Consider the following 21287-nt stretch of genomic DNA (forward strand, 5'->3'; position numbering starts at 1 on the left):
TCCCCTTCCCAAGCAGTCACTCTGAGTCTGCAGGCCGGCTTCATGAGAAGCTGGGTAGTGGGTCATTTTGCTGCAAAAGCCATTTTAACCAAGGGAAAACTTACAGCAAGATCCGTTCAATTTCAGCAACACGAGTGAGTGAACTAAGGCTACAGAACTGGAAGCTGTACCAGTACAGGAGAAACAAAACACTCACATTTTGGGAAATTAACACTTTGTATTCCCAAAATATGCAAATCCTTAAAAAACGTACACCACAGGCTGACAATCTAGCTAGAGAAACAGCAGTTCGCTGTACTGGAGATGTGTCTATGTATACAAGTATTTATTTAACTTCCAGAAGATATTTAAGTATCAATCTTCCTCTGTAACAACTGACCATAGAATGTAGCCACCAGAAGTTGCCAGGTAACCTGAGGCAGGTGTTGAGAACTAGGTGCCTCCACTTCAACAAAAAGCAAATGAATTAAGCTACCTACACTAATTAATTATAATTTGTGACAGTCAAAATTTCGAATTATGAAGCTCTGCACAGGAATGCTCGTTCTCTATTACCCAAACCAATTTGACAAGTCTGTTCAGCCACCTCCAAAGAAAGCAGAAACACTCCCTCGCTCCTTAATACTCAACATTAGTATGTTGTCCCCAGTACAATGGGACCACCACCAGGTATCAGTCCAAGTAACCTGTTGGCTTGTGGATCATACCATCCAGGAATCTCAAGACTTTCCCCTTTACTAGACCAGATTTAGATATCCCGGTTTCATTATGAATGGAAACACTTCTGAATTCAGTCCTTGATAGTGCCCGACAATTAATGAATTGTTAAGTAACTACCAAGAGTGACCACAGTTTTCAAAAGTAGCACATTGGCACATTGAAACGCCCAAGGATGTCCTCTGGCACGTCAGTCTCCTTTTGCTCCTCACTAGTAATACCAGCATCTGAATCTTACTCCGTTTGGATTAAGAATATTTCCAGAAAAAATACAAGGACAACAAGCCCTGGAAATAGACTCCTCTTTTCCTTGTGGACAGACTTCACCCAAGATCCAGGAATTTACTCCAACCCCATGAAGGTGCCACCTGGAAGAACCACCACAGCAGAACACCTCTGCACTCGATGCCTTATTGGGCTTGCAAGGGCAGCACCCAATTGGGTTGATTTCCTTGCTTTATATTCAATGTATTTAAGATGCACATGCCTCATGACACTGAACATCAACCAGTTGCATCGGGGTGTTGCTTGCTTCGTGACAGCCAGAGTCTCCCATAGCACAACTTCCTTCCAGATGAAACTGAAAGAGTGGGAACCAGACTGGAAAGAAACTTTCAGAAACCGAAGGGGATACACAGTAACTGCAGAAGCTTCTAGACCTACTCTGAAGTAGTTCCACATCCTAGGTGGCCAGCTGAACTGCACAGAGAAGCCATCATCTATCCATGTCCCATGTCCTACGGCAAAGGATTGAGTCATTGATGTTCTGTGTCACAACAACTGCTTATTCATAACACTTTTTTATCCAGAAGAATAAAGACAGTCAAAGCACAAAGGGCAAAGTAGCTTGTTAAACCCAGAAAGCCCAAGAGGCAGGCAATTAACGAAATTCTTTCACACGGAAGAACATCCCATTGGATCTAGGGTGACAGGAACATGACAGTACAGTACAGAACAGAAGCCTATGAAAGTTGTAATGTTTAGTCATTAACACCAAAATGTAATTTTTGAAGTCACCACAGTTTGTGACAGAAAAAGCTGACAAGAGTCCATGAGTGGTTTGTTTTTCCAGTGCAGCACCGATGTTTCTGCTTAACGGAAGAGAAACCTGTTCAGAGCTTCGTAGCAAAATTCTCCTCAAATAATGCATTGCAAAATTAGATCTGAAAACATAAAGATCCTTCTAGATGACAAAATAATGACACTATCACTGTCTCTTCAGAAATAACTTATGACCTATGGGCAGTGACTGATAACCAGACCTTTTTCTAACTTCAAGTTTAATAAAGGAGAGGGCACTGAAGAGATGACAGCTCAGTTTACCATAGACAGTCATTGTCAGGTAGCAATTTAACCTTTTTAAAGGGCATTGTTAAAACATTTTTCATGAATGCTGAAGTATTAACATCAAATCCAGCTTACTCAGGAGGACGAAATACCCATTCAACACAAAAGGAGGATGCAAACAGTACTAGATGTCATATCAAACAATGCCTACAGGTATTACTGACAACATCTAAGAGGTGGGGTAATTGTTTTACTGCTTTTTTTCTCCAGACTATTATGAGACAGCAGATTACTGCCTCATGATAACACAATTCTAGTAACAGAATTAAAAATACCCCACTAATTCAAGCAATCTCATTTAATACTACTGCAACTTGTCAAATATTTTGAGGTACCTCTATGGCCCTTACCCTGCTAGCTGCAGGCCATAAGGTGTGCATGATTTTACCCTCAGAATGGCTCATGACAAGAGATACTTGATACCAGCAAGGTCACACGAAGTTTTGTGGGAGACCAAGACTCATTTCTGAGTTCTCAGTTGTACCACCTACCTTTCTGTATCACCTTATAAACTGAAAATATGTAAAAAAAAAAGGACAAAAAATCATAAAGTTATGTAAAATTAATATTTTTAATTAACGGACATAAGTTTTTGCATTTTACCAAAGGTACTTCTATTCTTTGTTTACAAAGCCAAAAAAACATATCTGGATCACCTGCAAGTCAAACACAGATACCAGGTGAAAAAGAAGACTTGTCAATGACCGCTTACCTGAGTTACAGTGCAATATTTAATTTCAGACACTATTGCTCTTAAAACTTTTTTACAGTAAGAAATAATATGCTTTCCAAGTCAAAACCTCAATCAGTGCTTTAAGAATTCCCATGAACCACCAACATGAAATACATTACATAATACATACTGTACATTCCTGCTTGTCTCTACCATAAATTAATAACCTAGATGACTTACATATTACCAAAAATATTTACAAAACCAAGGTAAAACACAGTATAAAATTTTTTCAAAGATATATTTCTTCTGAGAAACAGTCCGGTACGAAGAGTGAAATTACAAGTCTTACAAAATTGCTTCTGACATATTTAAATTCATGAGGGTCAATAAATAAGATTGAATTATACAAATTGATATCCTCATTGGGGTTTATGCCGTAAAAGCATGAATCTCTTCTTGGGAGTATCCAAGATCCTTCAGACATCTGAAAGTCAGAAATCAAGTTGATAACATTAGTATTTGGAATCCAAACCCTACCACAGACACAGCTAAAGCACAACTTCAGCACCACTACCTTGCTTTTACTCAGACACAGGCAATAGAGTTTACCTTTGCAAAGACATTTAGAAAATAATACATGCCCGGGAGCTCATCTGTGCTACACGATCTTTTAGGTTACTGAAAAAAATTCTGAAACAAATGCAGATAATTCAAATTCTATCTCAGATTTTTCAAGAAGTAGAATAATTATCCCCCAATTTCACTCTCCATTAGATCCATGGCACCTGAATTCAGAAGGGCTGCAGAAATGTAAGCGATACCCATATTAGTTCAATATTTTGAATCTTGGCAAGAGAAAGTTAGAGGGTCTTTTATCTTTAACTATATGGCATATGAACTAAGTATCAGGTGCAGACATAAATAACTGCTTTGAATTTTCACAGAATCACAGGGGTTGTAAGGGACCTCCAGAGATCATTGGGTCCAACCTCCCTGCCAAAGCAGGTTCCATAGGACAGGTCACACACGTGTCCAGACAGGCCCTGAGTATCTCCAGAGATGGAGACTCCACAACCCCCCTGAGCAGCCTGTCCCAGGGCTCTGTCACCCTCACTGTGAAAAAGTTCTTCTGCATGTTGGTGTGGAACTTCCTGTGCTCCAACTTGCAGCCATTGCCCCTTGTCCTGTCTCCACAGACCACTGAAAAGAGGCTGACCATTTCCCCCTGCATCCCACACTTGAGATATTTATAAACACTAATAAGATCCCCTCTTAGATGCCTTTTCTCAAGGCTGAACAGCCCCAGTTCATTCAGCCTTTTCTCGTTTTACTTTTACTAACTTAGTTTGTCAAGCTAACACCAACACAGAAAGCTTATTTCCTATAGCAGCAACTTTCCTATGCACATCAAATTAAAGTCAGCAATTAAGACCTTCAGGAAAAAAGCTCAGTGTTAAAGAAATGCTCTTAGAAAATTTTGGACAACTTACTAGAGGTCTTGAAATTTGTATTTTGCTGTTATATATGTATCTACACACTAAACATATTCCTAAAACCAAACCTGCCATCATGTTGTATTTATTTTAAATGTCTTCTTGCCAAGCAGAAAACATAAGGCCATTTTTGAAAGACTACAAAGCCAGAAATACTACAGATGGTTAGGTGATCAAGTGTTAAAGAAATTCCTTGTTCTCTAGTTCATCATTTAAAATACTCACTGTACTCCTTGTTCTGTAAAAGGTGTTGGACCACAGATGCAGATAAGCACTTTGGAGTCTTTCCTGCTTCTTGTGACAAGCTCGGAGAGAAGGGATGAAGAAATCTTCCCCTGTTTACCCACCCAGTCCTTGGTCGGTTGTGAAAGAACAAACTGAACCTCAAACCTGGCAAGCAGAAGGTTATTTCAGAAACATTGCTGCTGATTAGAAGTTGGCTACACAAAATGCTAGTGACTGAGACACTGATGTTTGCTATGATGACTTCCTTGTTCTGTATCAGATCCCACAGGCATTTGTTCCTACCAATCAAGTCAGTCAAATCACCACCAGTATTCTGTACTTAGTTATTTAATCCAATTTTTCATCTTAAAAGTTTTATCTGTATATTTGTCCTCACAAAGTAAGGTAACCATTAAGACACTTAAACACAGATTTTCTTGTTCTACTATTTGCTTATCCAAATGTTGGTGGAGCTCAACACACAAGTAATGAAATCAGGATGAGGAGCCAAACTTGTGAAAACGTCAGTACAATTTCATTAATGAGAAATCACTGTAACATTTTTAAAACCCCCACTAACGGTGTAGGCATTGAGTAAAAAAAAAACCAAACACTTGTTTATTTGAGGCTCCAAGTGAGAGGGAGAAAGGGTTTTTGCTGTACATTTGCACAGTGTCTAGACTGTGAAGCTCTGGATGTGCCAGACATCACCAGGTTATGAAATAATATTGATTTTTCACTTCAGTGTTGTGAAGGAATGAATGAAATTAATTTCTTCATACAATTTCAACTAAGATATAAACATAAACAAAACATACTTCTGTCACATAAAATCTAGGCAGTAACGATTTATCTAGCAATAAAATCAAAGGTACTCAAATTAAAAGGGGGCCTGATGCTTCTATGTCTCCTGAGAGAACTCTGGCCTGCTAAACCAAGCTGACATTACATACAAATTAGTGCATTTCAATCTGTAATTGCACTGAAATTGAGGGGGAAAAATGCAACAGTGAGCCAATAAGTAAAAAGGAAAGTTACGGGCCTCTTTAATTTTGTCACTTGAGTGACACCAAAGATACATTTCAAGATTTCTCTCTCAATTCTGAATGTTGCTCCCAGGGTACGCTGTCCTCGTCCATCACTTCTGTGCTTCTCCTTGCATATCTATTTTCTATTGCTAAGGTGGATTTTCTTCCCCTTCAAAAAGTTTCTCCGTCTTAATCCCCTCACCTGTCATCTCTGATAAACACCTATTAGTCAAATCAAACCCCTGTATTTCCGTGGGACCTACAGAATGTAACAACACTGGCTGGTGCTGAGCATCTGAGAAGCATAAACACACCTCCTTCCATTCCCTAGGTCTCATTAAATTCTTAGCTAAGAGTTTGCAGAATCAGAATCTGTTGTTGTGCCGAAGCTGTACCGTTAGGCTAAGCCTCAAGACATGTTCTTCCATACAGTGGGGTTGTACAAGTTGTTCTCCAGAAGACTTTCAAATACCTTTCATTTTTTAGAGCTAATTGCTCTAGTTGGTTTCTCCAAAGTATGTCATCCTCTGTTTTGTTGAAGAAGATCAACTTCACTGTCCTTTGAAAAAAAAGAAAAATCAATTTAAAAAACTAACTGCAGGTTGTTTCTGTATTTAAAATGCATGTTAAAGAACAAGAACTTAGTGCATTATTCAGAAGCCTTTTGTTTATATTTTTTTTTTTGCTTTGCAGCTCTGTAATCCTCAAATCTTTTCTGTCACTAACCCAATACAGTATCTTTATCGCTGTACCTGAAGGGCTGTTGAACTTGTGACCTGTCTTTAAACACCATAACCCTGCCTGTGGTTGCAACCTCTAGTTGTAACCTCTGCAGTCCTAAGAAAAATAAAGTCTCTTCAAGTTACTAAGACCTGACTGAGAACACAGCATAGCCTGTCAAATCTTATTAGTGGTTTCTCAATAATGTTTGAGCGCTACCTCAATTAATAACTTGAATATGAACTCTGTACGCCTTCTTACTATTACACATGCCAGCCTGTAAGGTGAGACTGGAATTTCAAGAAGGTTATGTCAATATTAATTTCATAAAGATAGAATCTAAACACATAGAAGAGAAAATTAATTTATAATTTGAGGAGCAAGCTATAACTTTGTACCAGGTTATCTTATTACTACTGTATTTGTTGATTTATAGAATCTGCTTCCATGGAAAGCCAGTGTTTACAAGTGTTATACTTGCCAGATACTTCACAAAAATAAATGCTCTGTCATTAAGGTCAGTGCTGTTATCTCTTCAGGTTTTTACGCTACAATGGGGGTAAAACACAAGAAGACTGACTTTACAAAACAGAGTTTACCATGTGATAAAGCCATGTAAACTTCTCTTTTACTGCTAATGACAGACTAATTCCCTGGGGACAACTGATAGATGACAGAGAGGAGATCTCCTGTTAAATGTAAGCAGCTCTCCAGCTGCACCACACAGGGCTTTAAGTTACTGTTGTTTTTTTCTGCTCCGGCACATGGAGAACTGCGGTGCCAGAAGCTGTAAATTCGGTCCTGTACCTAGAAGCCAGAGCACTGGGATACCTGGAACAGAAACGCATGCAGAACCACACAGGTACATGTCAGAGCCACCACGGAGGCTGAGCTAAGCCTGCTGGTCCTTCAGATCACACAAGTCCATAAACTATTCCAAGGGATGAAGATTTGATTCTATAAACTCATTCAAGGTCTTACAGAACATTATATATAGAGAGGAGTTCAAGAAAACCTTACAGGATTTTTAACACAGAGGAAGAAGAGATAGAAAAAATTAGAAAGTCACCTTCAAAACCAGGAGAGAATTGTTATTAAAATGGAACTTCATATTAAAAGTGAATATGAGAACAGGGTGGTAATTTATGAATGAAAAACTGGAGACAAAAGTAAAAGATACGACTATCAAGGAGAATCAAGAACAGACCACAAGCATCCTATACATAAGTGAGACTGTTCCTCCTCTACCTAGCATTTAGTGCCCTTGTGGCTCAGTCTCTTTTAAGAAGCCTGTCCACCTGATAGCAGTCATACACCACCAGTAAAAAGGAGAAAAAAAAAAATCTTATCTTGAAAAGGAGAAAACAGGAAAGAGAAGTAATATTCCTTTTAAATTAATACCTTGGCCAAATAGAATTTGGCCTGTAAGAGAAGAAACAAGGCTGAAGGAAGAGCATTATGACTCTACGCACAAAAGGATACTGCAGACAGGAAGAGAACAAATTGTTTTCCACATTTACCGTAGGCAAGAAATAACAGATTTAAAAGATAATAGGGAGACTCTGGCTAGACAGTAAGAATGGAAATCCAATGATCCAAGCCCATCACATCACAGCAAATGCTGCCAAGGGAAGCTGTGGATTCTCCAGTGTTCACAGAGCAGCCCTGAAAGTTCAGCAGCGCTCGCTCAGCACTACAGACAGAAGTTGCTTCTTCACCCTCAAGTGACAAGTCAATTGGTATTCAGATCTTTCCTTAACTTTCTCTCCGAAATTTGAGGAGTTCTGTACATAACTTGTCTTACTGCATGAACTCAATTTAATGCAAATTATATCTATATTGGGTTTTTTATAATCTCATGCATATAAATACTGTCTATAGTCTTTATATACATAGAATATATATACACAGACATTAAAGATGCTCTTGTAATATTTCCCCCTCAAAAGAAAATGAGGGTTAAACAGCAAATATAAAGCCATGAAGCTAAGATTCCTGGAGCAGTCAGAAACATCCAGTTGGAAGTATCTGCATATAAACAGAACCTGTACCAGATCAAGTCACTCCAGTGTGTAACATGCACCCACGGTGAGAAGGAAGAAGATGACTTTGACTAGCAAGAAAACACATGCTTTTGCACCCTGAGCTAACTTCCCATAGGAAACCAAGCTGAAGAGAGCTCAAATAAGCCACTTCAGTCATCTTTCAAGGACACATTAGATACCAACACTGTGTGAGAAGCAGTAGTCTTTTGCACACGTTATCTACTCTGTTCATTCTGTCCATTTGTTATGGACAAAGCATCAGGATTTGCACCTGATCTCTTTAGTTCTGTTCTCATATTACAACTACATAAATTTTCCCCTCAAGAAGAGAAAGACATAAATTCCAAATTAACTTAGTAGCACTTCTGAACCATTTTGTCAGAAAACAGATTTATCTTTTGGGTTCACAAAGCCAGCCAACCAGCCATGTGTTATTTGCTACTGACAACACATGATGCTTTGGAAGAATCACACAGTACATAGTCTCTATGCTCACAAAATAAGGTTATACGTAGGTGCTCAACAGTAAACAACACAACAATAATATCTGGGTTTAGATCTCTCCTAGAAACAGATTTCAGCAGTACTTGTAATCCTTTCTAGCTGTACTATGAAGACTAGTGTCCAACTAACCTCCCTATGTTGTTTCAAAACACTCTTCATGAAAACGTAACAATCGAAAACATCTGGAGCTTGGAATAAAACTCAGTATTATAAATTAATCACCCTTAAGGGGGCCTGGATTCAAAGGTACAGGAAAACATTAGCAAGTCTACTGCACTGTCCTCTGCAACAGGTCTAAAGAAAACACAGTCCAGGCATATCTTTCATTTTTACACTTTCCAAACAACACTGCAATCTAAGAAATTCTGCAAGCCCTGATTCTAGAGGCAAGCTTTTGCTGAAAGCAATGGCAGCACCCCTCTGGTCTATTAAACTATGCCCCTGTAGTAACTCTTGGTGTTTCTTTTTAAGCTGTCCATTTACAATACACAGTAGGTGAAGTCGCATCAAGCAGTAGTAGTAGTTCTGGGGTTCTGAAGGACATAGGGGGCCAAAACAACCCATTCCTTTGAACAAGAAATGCTTCTTCCTGTAGATTTTATGAGTGGAGTACAGAATGCATGTGCAATACACACCTTTTTAAGTATAACATTAATCGTATTCAAACGTGTAAGCCACACTTTTGTGAAAACTGGGACTCATCAGATAAAAATAAGTTACTGTTGCTTGGCAGGTGAGAACAATAGAAGAGCTTGCTAACTATTCAAACAGATTAAAGAGAAACCCTAACCAAACAGTTGCAAACCTCCTCAGTCCAAAAAACAGTATCAACACTGGATTATTTCAAATGCAAAGCTAGCTTTTAAAAACTAAACTCTCAGATTCTCTACTTGGCTAACTCGTATCACACTGAAAATTAAAATGCAAATCAGTCCATTTGCTGATGGTAGTCAACAACTAAGCTTGTGTAAACTCCCAAAGACTCAGACAGACTATTCCCCAGCTTTTGGCATGAGCTGAAGATAAATGCTTTCATACAATTTATTATTTTTTTAACATTATTTTATTAACACTGAAGCTCACCCATTACATTTCATCCCTCCTGTTCTAGCTTGGGGATAAATCATAAGCAGTAGTACATACCTGAGGTGACTAACTTTAGCCAGAGCCCAATTCAGCAGCTTAACCATTGGTGTGAAGCCCGTTCCTGCTGCCAATAGAAAGAGATCTTCTAAAGTTTGAACCTGCGACTTCTTGAAGTTGCCTTCAGGATTGCTGACATAAATAGAGTCTCCTTTATCAAAACAAAACAAAACAAACCCAATGGTAAATATTAATGAAATAAAGTCGAGGTCATTAGTATTTTGATTTTTAAAAGGCCCTTTCATACTGCCTGCATCTTTGTAGTATTAGGGTTCCTTTCAGAAAGGATAATTCTTGTTAAAATAATAAATAATCAAAATGTTGTCTGAATGGACTTTACACTATATGAGTATACAAACATTTGGAAAATCAGTGCTAAAAAATGTGCCTTTTAACTGGAACAAAAAAGGCAGCACATCTTCAGTCTATAAAATTGACCCAGCTTGCTTTATTTAAATATGAAGACATCTGGAAGTCAGTCAGGAGAGCTTTATGTAATGGAGAGCTGCTAGTTACAGTTAGGATAAGCAGGTACGTTTGGGGCATGCAGAATAAGGTTTAAATAAAAGTGCTTAAACACCAGAACATACTGACACCTAAGACCACTGCAGTGCCCAGAGAATGAATCTGGAAGCATAAAGGAATCGTTGCAAAACCAACCAAAAAATCTCAACATGTACTTACCAATTTGTAGGTGGTCAAGTGCCTGAGTAAACAGTCCACAGGAGTAAATTTTAATCATTAAATATATCTGTGCACCAGCACTGCAAGATGGTTCTTTGAAATCCAGTGGCAAAAAAGGCAACACAGGTGTGTATGGTTTTACTACCTCTGTCCCTAGACAGAAGACAAAAGAGTATCTGAAATAATATGAAAAGTACTCTATATCCAGCAAATTTACTGGATAAATAAACCAACAGTAAACAAATAATCTGTATGTCCCATAAAAAGAACCCCATCACGTGCTTTTAAGTGAGTATGTTACTTTCCACTCCACCAGTTCTTATTAGAGTAGCCTTCCACTTCCAAGTTAAATATTCACACCACTGTATAGTATTGCTATTTCTACATTACTTAGCAACTGAAAACACTGGAAGGAAAGATCTAGAGTCACCCCCATGAACACGAAAATCTAAATACTTGCATCTCATTTCAAGTATCACAGCTTGATTTTTTCCAAATTGAGACAGATTTTTAGAACTGTATGATTATATTTCCTTCCAGAATCATTTCAAAAAGCTACTGCATAATGACAGAACGAAAGATTGCAAGAGTTGGACTCCAACAAAGAATTAAGTAGAGAGGACAAACCAATCCACAACTAAAGGATATTTGTAAAATTCTTCTAAGAAATGTCTCTACCCTGCACAGTGCAATGCAAGTACAGCAACCAGCACAACCACGAACATGCCATTTTTTTAAAGCACCTTTTAAAAAACAAGGATATTCTTTGACCTCACATTTTATTAAGTTTGCCATTTACAAAATTTTGAAGAACAGTGCTTAAACAATGCTTTTCAAGATGCATCCCTCTTACAACCCCACATTATCATTAACATCGTGCAACAGGAGTGTAAGGTAGTGTTACCATCACTGCTATAAATCTCGTGGGGAAAGAAAAAGGAGGGGAGGGGGGAGATTTGCAGTATTACCCTCCCCATACAAAAAAAAAGCTGCAAACTAAAAAGAACTGTCTAGTTATATGCTAAACCTATACAATAAGCTTCCCTCCTTTCAGTGATGAACAGCATGACTTCAGCAGAAACAATAGTTCAAAAGGAGAAGAGCCAATAAGGTCAACAGTAACTGCCAGCCACCTCAGTAGCTTTCCAGCAATACCGATCCGATGGGTTCATTGTTAAGCAGCGTTCTGACACCCTGGAAGCACAGAGTTTCTAACTACAACCAGGGCATCAGTGCTTGTGTACCTGGCATTCCCTCCACACTCTGAAAAGCGATTTATGTAAATACATACATGACTAAATGATCAATTCTTCTTACCTGCAACGATTTGTTTGAGGTAAACATGCTGCCCAAGGGGGACGTGGAGATGCGTGCTCTTAGGCAACTTTAAGCAGAAGAGCTTGGTGTCATGGGTAACTTCTGTCTTAGAAACCAACTCACATTTCCTGTAGAACAGTTCTAAAAACAAGGTTTTACTTGTTACTTTAGTCTCAATCTGTCTTTCTATTCTTACACATCTTTTAACGAGAGACAGAGCAAGGTATGTATTATACACGGTTATAAAGAAACTACATACAGATGCTTCTTGTATTATTATTAATTTTAAATATTTTTCTTCTTTTGGACTAAGGACTCGTTTATAGCCTTACATTTGGCTCACAACAGACTGAACCTGAGTTACCAGCATTGACTGGGAAGTAGGAAAACACCAAGTATTAGCAGAATGCAGAACCCTCTGTACTACACTGCACCTGTGCTAAATTCACCATATGACTACATGCAGACTAAAACCAGTTTTAGTAATGCAAATGCAATCTAAGCAAGGCACAGCACTGCAGTAACAGACTATCTAAGCCCAGCCCAGCCAAGATCCCCTATATATCTGCTGTGCTGACCGCCCCACGCTGTCGCAGTTTCACTGCTAAGAGCACAATGAGTACTTCAGGTCCAATTTTTTGGCAATTTTTCAGGTACACAATACTAACACTTAAATGCTTACACACAACAAAATCAAACTTAATACCTGTGCCTACAGAGGCATCATGCACTTCAGCATTATCAATAAATGTTTTAGACCTGAATTGGTGCCTTTTGTCTGACTAAAAATTATGAACTCCAGTTACGTGTTCACATGCTTGCTTAAATCAACTACAAGGTCATACAAGGTATAGCACAGATTTTTGGTGAAATGGCTGAGGACATGGGTTGCAAATACAGAGCTTTTCAACCTGTGCATCAGGTAAATCCTGAGCAAAAGGTTGGGTTTAGGAACAAATACCAAAGATAGGGAAGTATTCCCCAACTCTCAACTACACTATTTTATTTATGGATATTGCCATTACTACAACAGGTTAGTATTTGACTTACTAGGAACAAGTCTCCCAGCTCTCCTAAAATACCAACAGGAATAACAAGCGCTGTGCAAGGAAAGTAATGGCGTATTGTAGAAATCCAGATGCAAAACCAGATGTGTAAATTCAAGATGACCAGAAGTAGTAATTTTTCCTACTCTACCTATAAAAGCATTTGCTTCCACGCTGCAGTATTTCAGCTCTAACCTGAAGTATCAGCATGATGATAGTTCCACAGTCTAAACAGGTCTGTAACTCAAGGGAAGTTTCATGGGCTAAAAGACACTGGAAGGCTCAGTCCAGTGAAGAATAAAAAAAAAATAGTTTTTAAAAAAAGCAAGCAATAAAATCCCAAGAGAAGCACTATGTAAACTCTGTAATTCCAAAACAGCTTAAAAAAAAAAAAAAAAAAAAAGGCAGAGAGAAAAAGCCTCTTCCTTACAACAATCACACTATACCATTTTCCATTGTCATTGTAAAGTTTGTAGCCAGACCCAGTGAATGCTTCACAGAAAGCCTCTCAAAGCTGACAGGTTCGTACATGAGAATACTTGAGTATGACACCCTTCTAACAACACTCTGTACTGAAGCAGTATCAGCAAATACTCAAGTGACTGGCATAAATAGCTGAAACGGACAAAGGACACAAGCCACAACTTAGGCAATTCCAACTAGGCATCACCATGAGGATGATCAGGTCAAACACTAGGGCAGGTTGCCCAGAAAGAACCTCTGTCCTTAGAGATATTCAAACCCTGACCAGACAATTTTGAGCAGGAGGTTAGATCAGATGACTTCCAGAGGTCCCTTTCACCCACCTTAGTCTATGATTCTATTATTTCTTGAGATCGATAGCTAAAAGCACCTTTTGCATTTTGCCACTTCACCAGCAGATATTTCTTTGTTTCCTGATTTTAATGACATGCTGATTCTCTTTTGAACAGGAATGGGTTACCAGAAAATCTGTAATAAGCATACATCACCAGTACATGGCCTAAATCCTAAAGTCAGCCAAAAATTCTCTGGGATGGACAACTCTTGTTAAATGAGTCTTACCAGACAGAGGGCTTAGGCAAGTTTCCAGTGAAGACTTCATTAAATGCAAGTCAAAATAAAAAGGAAAGCCTAGGCTGCAGCTTAAGTAACCATCACCACTGCTTCCTTGTTCTTACCTCCAACAGAGGTTGGTGAGGTCCTTGCACAGAGCAGCTGTGGCTGCCCTGTCCCTGGCAGTGTTCAAGCCCAGGCTGGATGGGGCTTTGGGCAACCTGGTCTAGTGGAGGGTGTCCCTGCTCAAGGCAGGGGGGCTGGAACTAGATAAGCTTTGAGTCCCCTTCCAGCCCGAACCATTCTGTGAGCAGCACCACTAAAGGGAAGCCCAAGCCAGCAAGACTGGCTGAACTTCATTGTTAACTAGGACTATAGTTTGAGAACGGACACCAACTGCTGGACTTAAACACACACCAAAATAAAGCCACCCACAACCCCCACAAACCACCAAAACTTGAGAGGGTCCGTTCTCCCTCCCCAGTGTTTTCTAGGAATCATTTAAGGACCGAGCTGAGTACTTAAGTAATTTCATCTAACAAGATAACATTTTCCAAGCTGATTATCTGTACTGTAGCTTCCTTATTGCAGCATGATTACCCCAAACATTTTGTTATTCCCAGATATTCTGGATTAAAAACCCAGCCAAAAAGTTAGAGACAGTTGGAGACTAGTTGCAGAGTGCTCTGCCACAGTGCAATCAATGGCTGCCTGAAGGACCAGCCGTGACTATTAGCATTCCCTTCTTCAATAAGTACAGGATCACAGCCTGTCAATTCAACCACAAAAGAATTTTAAACAGAAAGAAGCTTTCAAACAAACAATATTTACCCACAAAATGTTTAAAAGTTAAGGGTCTGAACAAGAGGTTCCCACTCAGCCAAGCTTCTCATTGGCTTCTCACTCTGCTAGGAGGGTCAAGTACCTAAAGACATGAATTATGCACAGAAATACACATTCAAGTTACTAAAAACCAGCTGAACATGCGATTTGTGCATGTTCTAAGTTAAAATCAAGTTCATCACGCCCCACTATTGCCACAGCATGAAGCCATAGCATTTTTCTGCATGCACTTGTTTTCTTAGATTTATTCCATGTCACAGGGGATTTACATCATGTCTCTGCAGGCATTTATAGTGGATAACTCACTAGTAGGTATTTGAAAATTTTTTCTCATTAATATTTTTCTGATGTCTTTCATTTCACATCCTACAAACTGTATGAAAAGAATGCCTACAGCCCTGAAAAGTGAAAGGCAGTAATTCCATTTCATACCAACCTTGAAGTAAAACAAACCATCAGCAGCTCTCCAGCTATATAAAAGAAATCTTCTAAAAAGTTGTTTGTAATTTGTTTTTCTACCAGTCATTTGAAAAACAGTATGTACCAATATTGCAAAGTACAATATACAAATAAATACCCTACAATTGCTGCCAACTCGTCAGGTTTAAGAATTACTGAGGAAGTAATACTATGGGAGGTTGGGAGTATATCCCACAATCCTGACCAGGTAATGCTCTTTCAAGTATGTGTGAGTAGAGAAAGAAGCAAAAAAAGATTCACCAACTGATCCACTGCTTCCTGACAATTTACTGACCTTTCCAACCACACAAATTCCAACCTTTTCCCTGTAAAATGAACTAACTTTTACTTCCCCCTTCTGCTTTTTAATTTGTCATACAGAACTTTTGACCTGACTCACTCAATCAGATATTTGAAAACAAAGACCCTTCCTAGGTCAAAGTTGAGGTTGCCCTCTTTGCTATATTTAATAAAATTGCTTCCTTAGCAGTCAAAGTATAATTTGGAGCCACAAGCAAAAACAACTGGCAAGGCAGAAAAGCCTTTCAACAAGAGAACACCAGTCTCTAGTAGCAAGCTGAAGGAAAACAGCTGCTTTCAGCAACCCATGAAGCCAAGTTAACTGTCAGATGCCAAAAACATACAATTTGCTACTATAGACAAGCAACAGGCTCCCTCTCCATTCTGGAGCATGATACAAGTGGCCGGCAGCAATTCTTACTGGCAGCAATATTTGCCTGCTTGCTTGGGATACAGAGCTTTGAGGGACAAAAGCCGCATCCCCGCGCTGCCGCTCCATCTCTTGCAAAGGAGGATCACCCCACTCCCAGCAAGCATGTACCACCCAACAGCATCCACCAGCAAGCTGGAAGTTAATCCTGATCTTGTTCAGGTTGAACTTGATTATGGAGCCTCAAGCACCAATAGCACCAGCACAAGAGATATCTGATCACACATCTGAGGGAAGGCAGCTGCCTGTCACTCCTGGTAGAAATCAGTCTTGGAGTTAAGACAACCACAAATCCTTCATGGTGACCATCTATTTATTAGTGCCCTCAAATGCTTCTGTTAATTACTAGATTTTACAAGCTTGTTCCTATTATCCAAAGAGGTCAGTCATGCTCTTTCCATATGGTCGGTCTGTCTGTCTCCCTTCCCAAAATAGTTTCCACTGAATCAACACCTTCTAAACTTTCCTTGGTTATGCAGTATCACCCCTGCATTACGTCATTGCCTCTGAGTAAGAGCTTGACTACATTTTTTTGGGTAGAATTTAGAATTGGCTGTTGTAAAAATAAAGCTGAAATAACTTGAAAGTACAAGGGCTTGGAATGGCAGGGGGAGGGTGGGGCATGGAGGTCACACCCCCCCATACAAAGTCATTCATTAATACTCTCACGTGAACAAGTAATAGTAAAAAACAAGTAAAATTTTCAAGTGTCAGTCCTACTGGTTTATCAGCCCTTTTTTCCATGAAATTGAAATGTTTGAAACGACCCATACACTGCTACAGAAAAACTTGAAGAAAAATCTGAGGAAGTGAAGAGCAGTGCTCCCACAAGCCCTTAAATCTTCATGGCCTCAGAATGATCTCGACACCAAACTGGAAGCATGGAAACTTTGAGTAAAATGATTACTTTTATTAGAAAGTGTCTATAACTAACCAAAATAACCCATGAATACATAAAACCTGAATGAAATGAAAAAACCCAGTATATAACACGGTAACGTAACTTCTTTCCAATCTATTCCCAGACTTTCAAGAAGTACAAGTTATCAGTTACACTGTCTTCAAACAAGATTTGTATCGATGAGAAATAAAAGCTGATGCTGAGAGTAAGCACTGAAAGTTAAATAAATCCAAGTGGAAAAAATAAACATTAAAAATATTTATATCTGTGCATTGTCACTATATATAGTGCCAGATAGAAACACCAGATATAAAGCTGTAAAATAGCTTTATCTAGCCAGTTTAGGTCTTTGAAGCAAAGCTGTTCTCACAAGGAACTGCTTCTACACTGGTACCAATTCTGACGCTCACACTCAAATCCCAGTATACCTTATGCCAGCTTTCAGGCACAATCAACTCTACTTCTCAATGAAGCAGGGGTAAGTTACTTGATTTACAGCACACACGGCAATTCAGAGTAATGGAACAAAATCCAAGCAGAAACAGAGAGTGGCTACTTAAGACTGAGTGAACAGAAACCTCCAACACACAGATTTTATGACTGAGTTGAAAGGACAGGGTTGGAATGAAGGAAAGACATCTATCTAGGCCTAAACATTCTTCTTCTATAAACATTCTGGCATGTTCAATTTTAAATTTGGGAGGTTTAAATTAAAAAACCTGCAGAATAATCAGGACTAGGAATTAAAAAGCCACAGACAGCAACATATTTGCTACATTTGTCACTTTTGTAATCAGGGAACTGGAGAAACTCTGGCTCAGCAAGTCCTTTAACTTGTTTAAGTTTTCTGGAGATTCAGTTTAAACACATCTGAATTTGGTCAGTGATACATAATAAAGTTATCCAAACCTGTAACATTACTCTGCAGAACATGACAAATGCCATGCTAGAGAATGACTTTTTATAAAAAGCAGCAGAGTAGTCATCTAGGATTACTAATGGTTACTAATGATCAGTTTGGATTTTTGAAAATTGCATCCAAATCACCCCCACCTTCCTCATTTGCAAAGGTTCTACAAAGCCAATATAATCTACACTTTCTGTTCTTTCAGGTTATTTTCTCATTTTGTTTTCCATAATCACAAAAAGTGATAAGGAGGGAGAAAATGAGCAATGGACAGCAGACAACTTATTAGCACAGGCTTCATCCTCTTAAATACAGGGGATACAATAAATATTGAAAAATCTAATATTGAAGTGGATGACTCAACAGTTTCCAAAACTCTCATAAGGAAAAATACATTCTACCTAAACTAAAGGTAGCTAAAGAGATGTGCTTTTTTGCAGTCAGTCTTCCTTTCTGTACCACAGTAACCTCTCAACTTTAAAGGCCTAAGCAGCATAACCAAGGGCCAGCAAGAGGCCTACAAACCAGTGATCAACATTTGATTAGCTCTTACAAGTGTACAGCTTGGCTTTCACATGTAATAAGGCAGACAAATGTCAAACAGTCAATTTTTGAGCATTATTAGAGTGCTAAGAGGGCTTTTGAGAAACTGTACAGCTGCAACAAACACCAGGAGCATGCTCACATTATATAATGTAATTGTGCAGAAATTTTAATGTAGCTGTTAAAGCAGCACACTGATCAGGCCAATGTATTTTGGTGCTACAACAAGTTCATACTACTCTGTTAGCACAAAATAATCTCAGATAATATCTCTCTCTTGCAGACAATCAGCTTATTCAGAGTTAGCTTTGATACATACACATAGCTTGAAGAGCCTTATTTAATCACAGTTTGAGTTACAAAGATGCAGCATGCTGGAACATTACTGCACTGAAAGATGTTACTACAGATGTAGTAACAGTTGGAGGTTTTTGTTCCTTCACTACAGTTACTCCTGTAATGACCAACATTAGGTTCCTGAGGTTTTCATCTGGACAGAAAGGGTACTAAGCACATGAGGTGCAACAACATCCAAGCAGTCTTCACTTGCCCCTACTAGACCTCAAATTCTACTGCAGGGTACAACAAACCAACAAAGGAAAGCAAGAAAACACCTCTAAGCTGAACACTTTAAAGCAGAAATCCCAAACAGTTTTCAACAAGACCAGAGAACGTTCCTGAAAGAAATGAAGTATGACTACAGGAAAAGGAAATTCTGAGAGAAACCAAATATGTCTGAAGTCTTAAAACAGTCAGTAACATGGCCATGAAAAAGCTTACCTCTGTCTGTACATTTGATAAATGTATTATGACTCTCCAAGGGCTGTCCCAGCATTTTCCAATGAATGTTATCCTTTTTCTTTAAAATAATTTCTACTTTTCCAACTTTTTCTGCAATGTTCACTAAAAGAGAAAAGGTTTCACACCATTACTTTTAGTTACATTTTGTAGTGAAGAAATATTTTACTATTCCATAGTAATAAAATTTTAGGATTACTCATTTCTCATGACACAGTGATCTAATCTGTTAAATTAAAATATCAAGCCAAATGTAGTTCCAGCTATCTCCTTATGATGTTTTACAGAGCATTTAAAACAACAAGCACTAATTTAATATGCATAATTAATGTTATCTTATTTACTAGATACACTGCAACAAGCATCACAGCCCACTTGGTCAAAAAGATTGCTCATTAATTCAGAGTCCTCATTTACTGAAAATTGGTAACTACCACTATTTACTTCTTCCTTTCTTTTCAAAGCTATTTGAATGATTAAATCCAAGAAAATAAAAATCTAAGAATAGTTTACAAATACACAACAGAACTGACTTCCAATTATTTTAATGTTTAGTCATACTCAGAGGGATGAAAGCACCCATTACTTTCACAAGCCCAACTGACACAAAATTTTAGAGAGAAATGATTCTGTGTTATTGTTTGATTCTATTATGTCAGAACCTGGGAGTAAGCAAAACTATCTGATGAGTCAGAATAATAAACTGAAACTCCACATTCTGATCTCTAATTAGAAAAGACGCTGAAGTGCTGCAAGAGACAGAACTTACCAGCCAAATCTTCTTGAACTGCATGATCCAAGTCTGAAATAAATAGAAAAAAACCTCTTACTTCAAGAAAAAACAAAACTGTATTCTAGTCATCATAAGTTTAAGGCTAGAGATAGTGAATGAATTAATAAGCCTAGAAACCTATGCACCTTATCTGACCTTGAAATTTCACTCATGCATCATGCCAGTACCAGTGACTTCTGCAGGCCTAATGCAGGACGTTAAGAAAGGCACCTTTCCACCCATTACTTCAACAATGACTTGTGTAAAGCTAATGATCTGCATTTATCTAAATCATTCCACTTACCTTTTTTTCAATAAGAGCATTTAATAACCATCAAAAACACAGCTGAAAAAAATTATATGCCATTTACATCAATTTCCTACTACACCTCACTGCACAAGTAAAAAGTACATACTAAACAAATGAAGATGAGTTGATAAACAAGTACTTTGCATCAAGATACTCTAAAGTACTTGCCTCTATTAAAAGAGAAATAAAATATTAAGCAGTATATGTAAAACACACAGGGTCTGATAAGAGAGTTAAAGTACAATACCTACCAACTTCTATGAGATACGAGTGGTCATCTACAATAACTTCTCCCCTTAGTCGTTTGTCTTGACAGTCAACTATCACCAACTCTGCATTCATATCCTTACACAGACAAAAAAGAAAACATTAATAAAAGCTTTCCCAGAATTCAAGTTAGATCACAACTGGACCTCTGGTAATTCTCTCTTTTATAAAATACACTTACTTTCTGCTTAGTATATATGACAATGATGATTAAGCTATCTGTTTGGAACCAGTCATAACTGTAAAACAAAAAATAAAGAGAGAATATACACTTACTTTGGGCATACAAAAACATATTTAACTAGCAGTTTTCCAGCAGAGCTTCTTTCACAAATTTACAAGCCAAATACATTATTTACTATTTTTTGAGGAGGTAAGTCCAGAGCCAATAATTTTCAAAATAATACTAAAATAAGAACAGTCTAATTATACATCCTAATAGTCAGCACATTATATGGGATTGGTTTTACTAAAAAAGCAAATGTATCCTTTTTGCAGTGTATGAACCTCCACAACAAGATGATGAAAATCCTTGACTCCAGATAAAAGTACTAAATAGCCTGGGTGGTTTCCAAGAGTTATAGATTCCCCACAGATATCACAAAACCACAATTTCCTTCATCTCTCAAATCAAGATTTTAGATTCCTGTGTTCCCAAGCTGCCCAAACCTTGTAATATAAATCATGGGTAAGGTAAGCAATAGAAAGCTTTCAAATGCTAATTGCTTGTATTGCCTTAATGCTTGCCAAGTAGTAACTCACTCATCCAACCCCTGA

At 38.2% G+C, this 21287-nt stretch overlaps 1 protein-coding gene across 1 annotated transcript in view; it reads right to left on the reverse strand.

Annotated features, from left to right (window-relative positions):
- Window positions 1–2622: 2622 nt before the first annotated feature.
- The window catches only part of LOC311190013 (cytochrome b5 reductase 4-like), a 36508-nt gene continuing 17843 nt past the window's right edge, over window positions 2623–21287 (reverse strand). Inside the window, exons 7-16 of the mRNA XM_084261845.1 lie at window positions 20692–20749; window positions 20495–20588; window positions 19931–19963; window positions 19144–19266; window positions 11900–12040; window positions 10583–10735; window positions 9899–10049; window positions 5959–6045; window positions 4459–4623; window positions 2623–3224 (exon numbers count right to left, since the gene is read on the reverse strand). Coding sequence (XP_084117971.1) covers window positions 3170–3224; window positions 4459–4623; window positions 5959–6045; window positions 9899–10049; window positions 10583–10735; window positions 11900–12040; window positions 19144–19266; window positions 19931–19963; window positions 20495–20588; window positions 20692–20749 — 1060 coding nt within the window. The 3' untranslated portion in view covers window positions 2623–3169. The remainder of the gene's footprint in view (window positions 3225–4458; window positions 4624–5958; window positions 6046–9898; window positions 10050–10582; window positions 10736–11899; window positions 12041–19143; window positions 19267–19930; window positions 19964–20494; window positions 20589–20691; window positions 20750–21287) is intronic.

This window comes from Gallinula chloropus (assembly GCF_964237585.1).
Source record: "Gallinula chloropus genome assembly, chromosome: 3".
NCBI lineage: Eukaryota > Metazoa > Chordata > Aves > Gruiformes > Rallidae > Gallinula > Gallinula chloropus.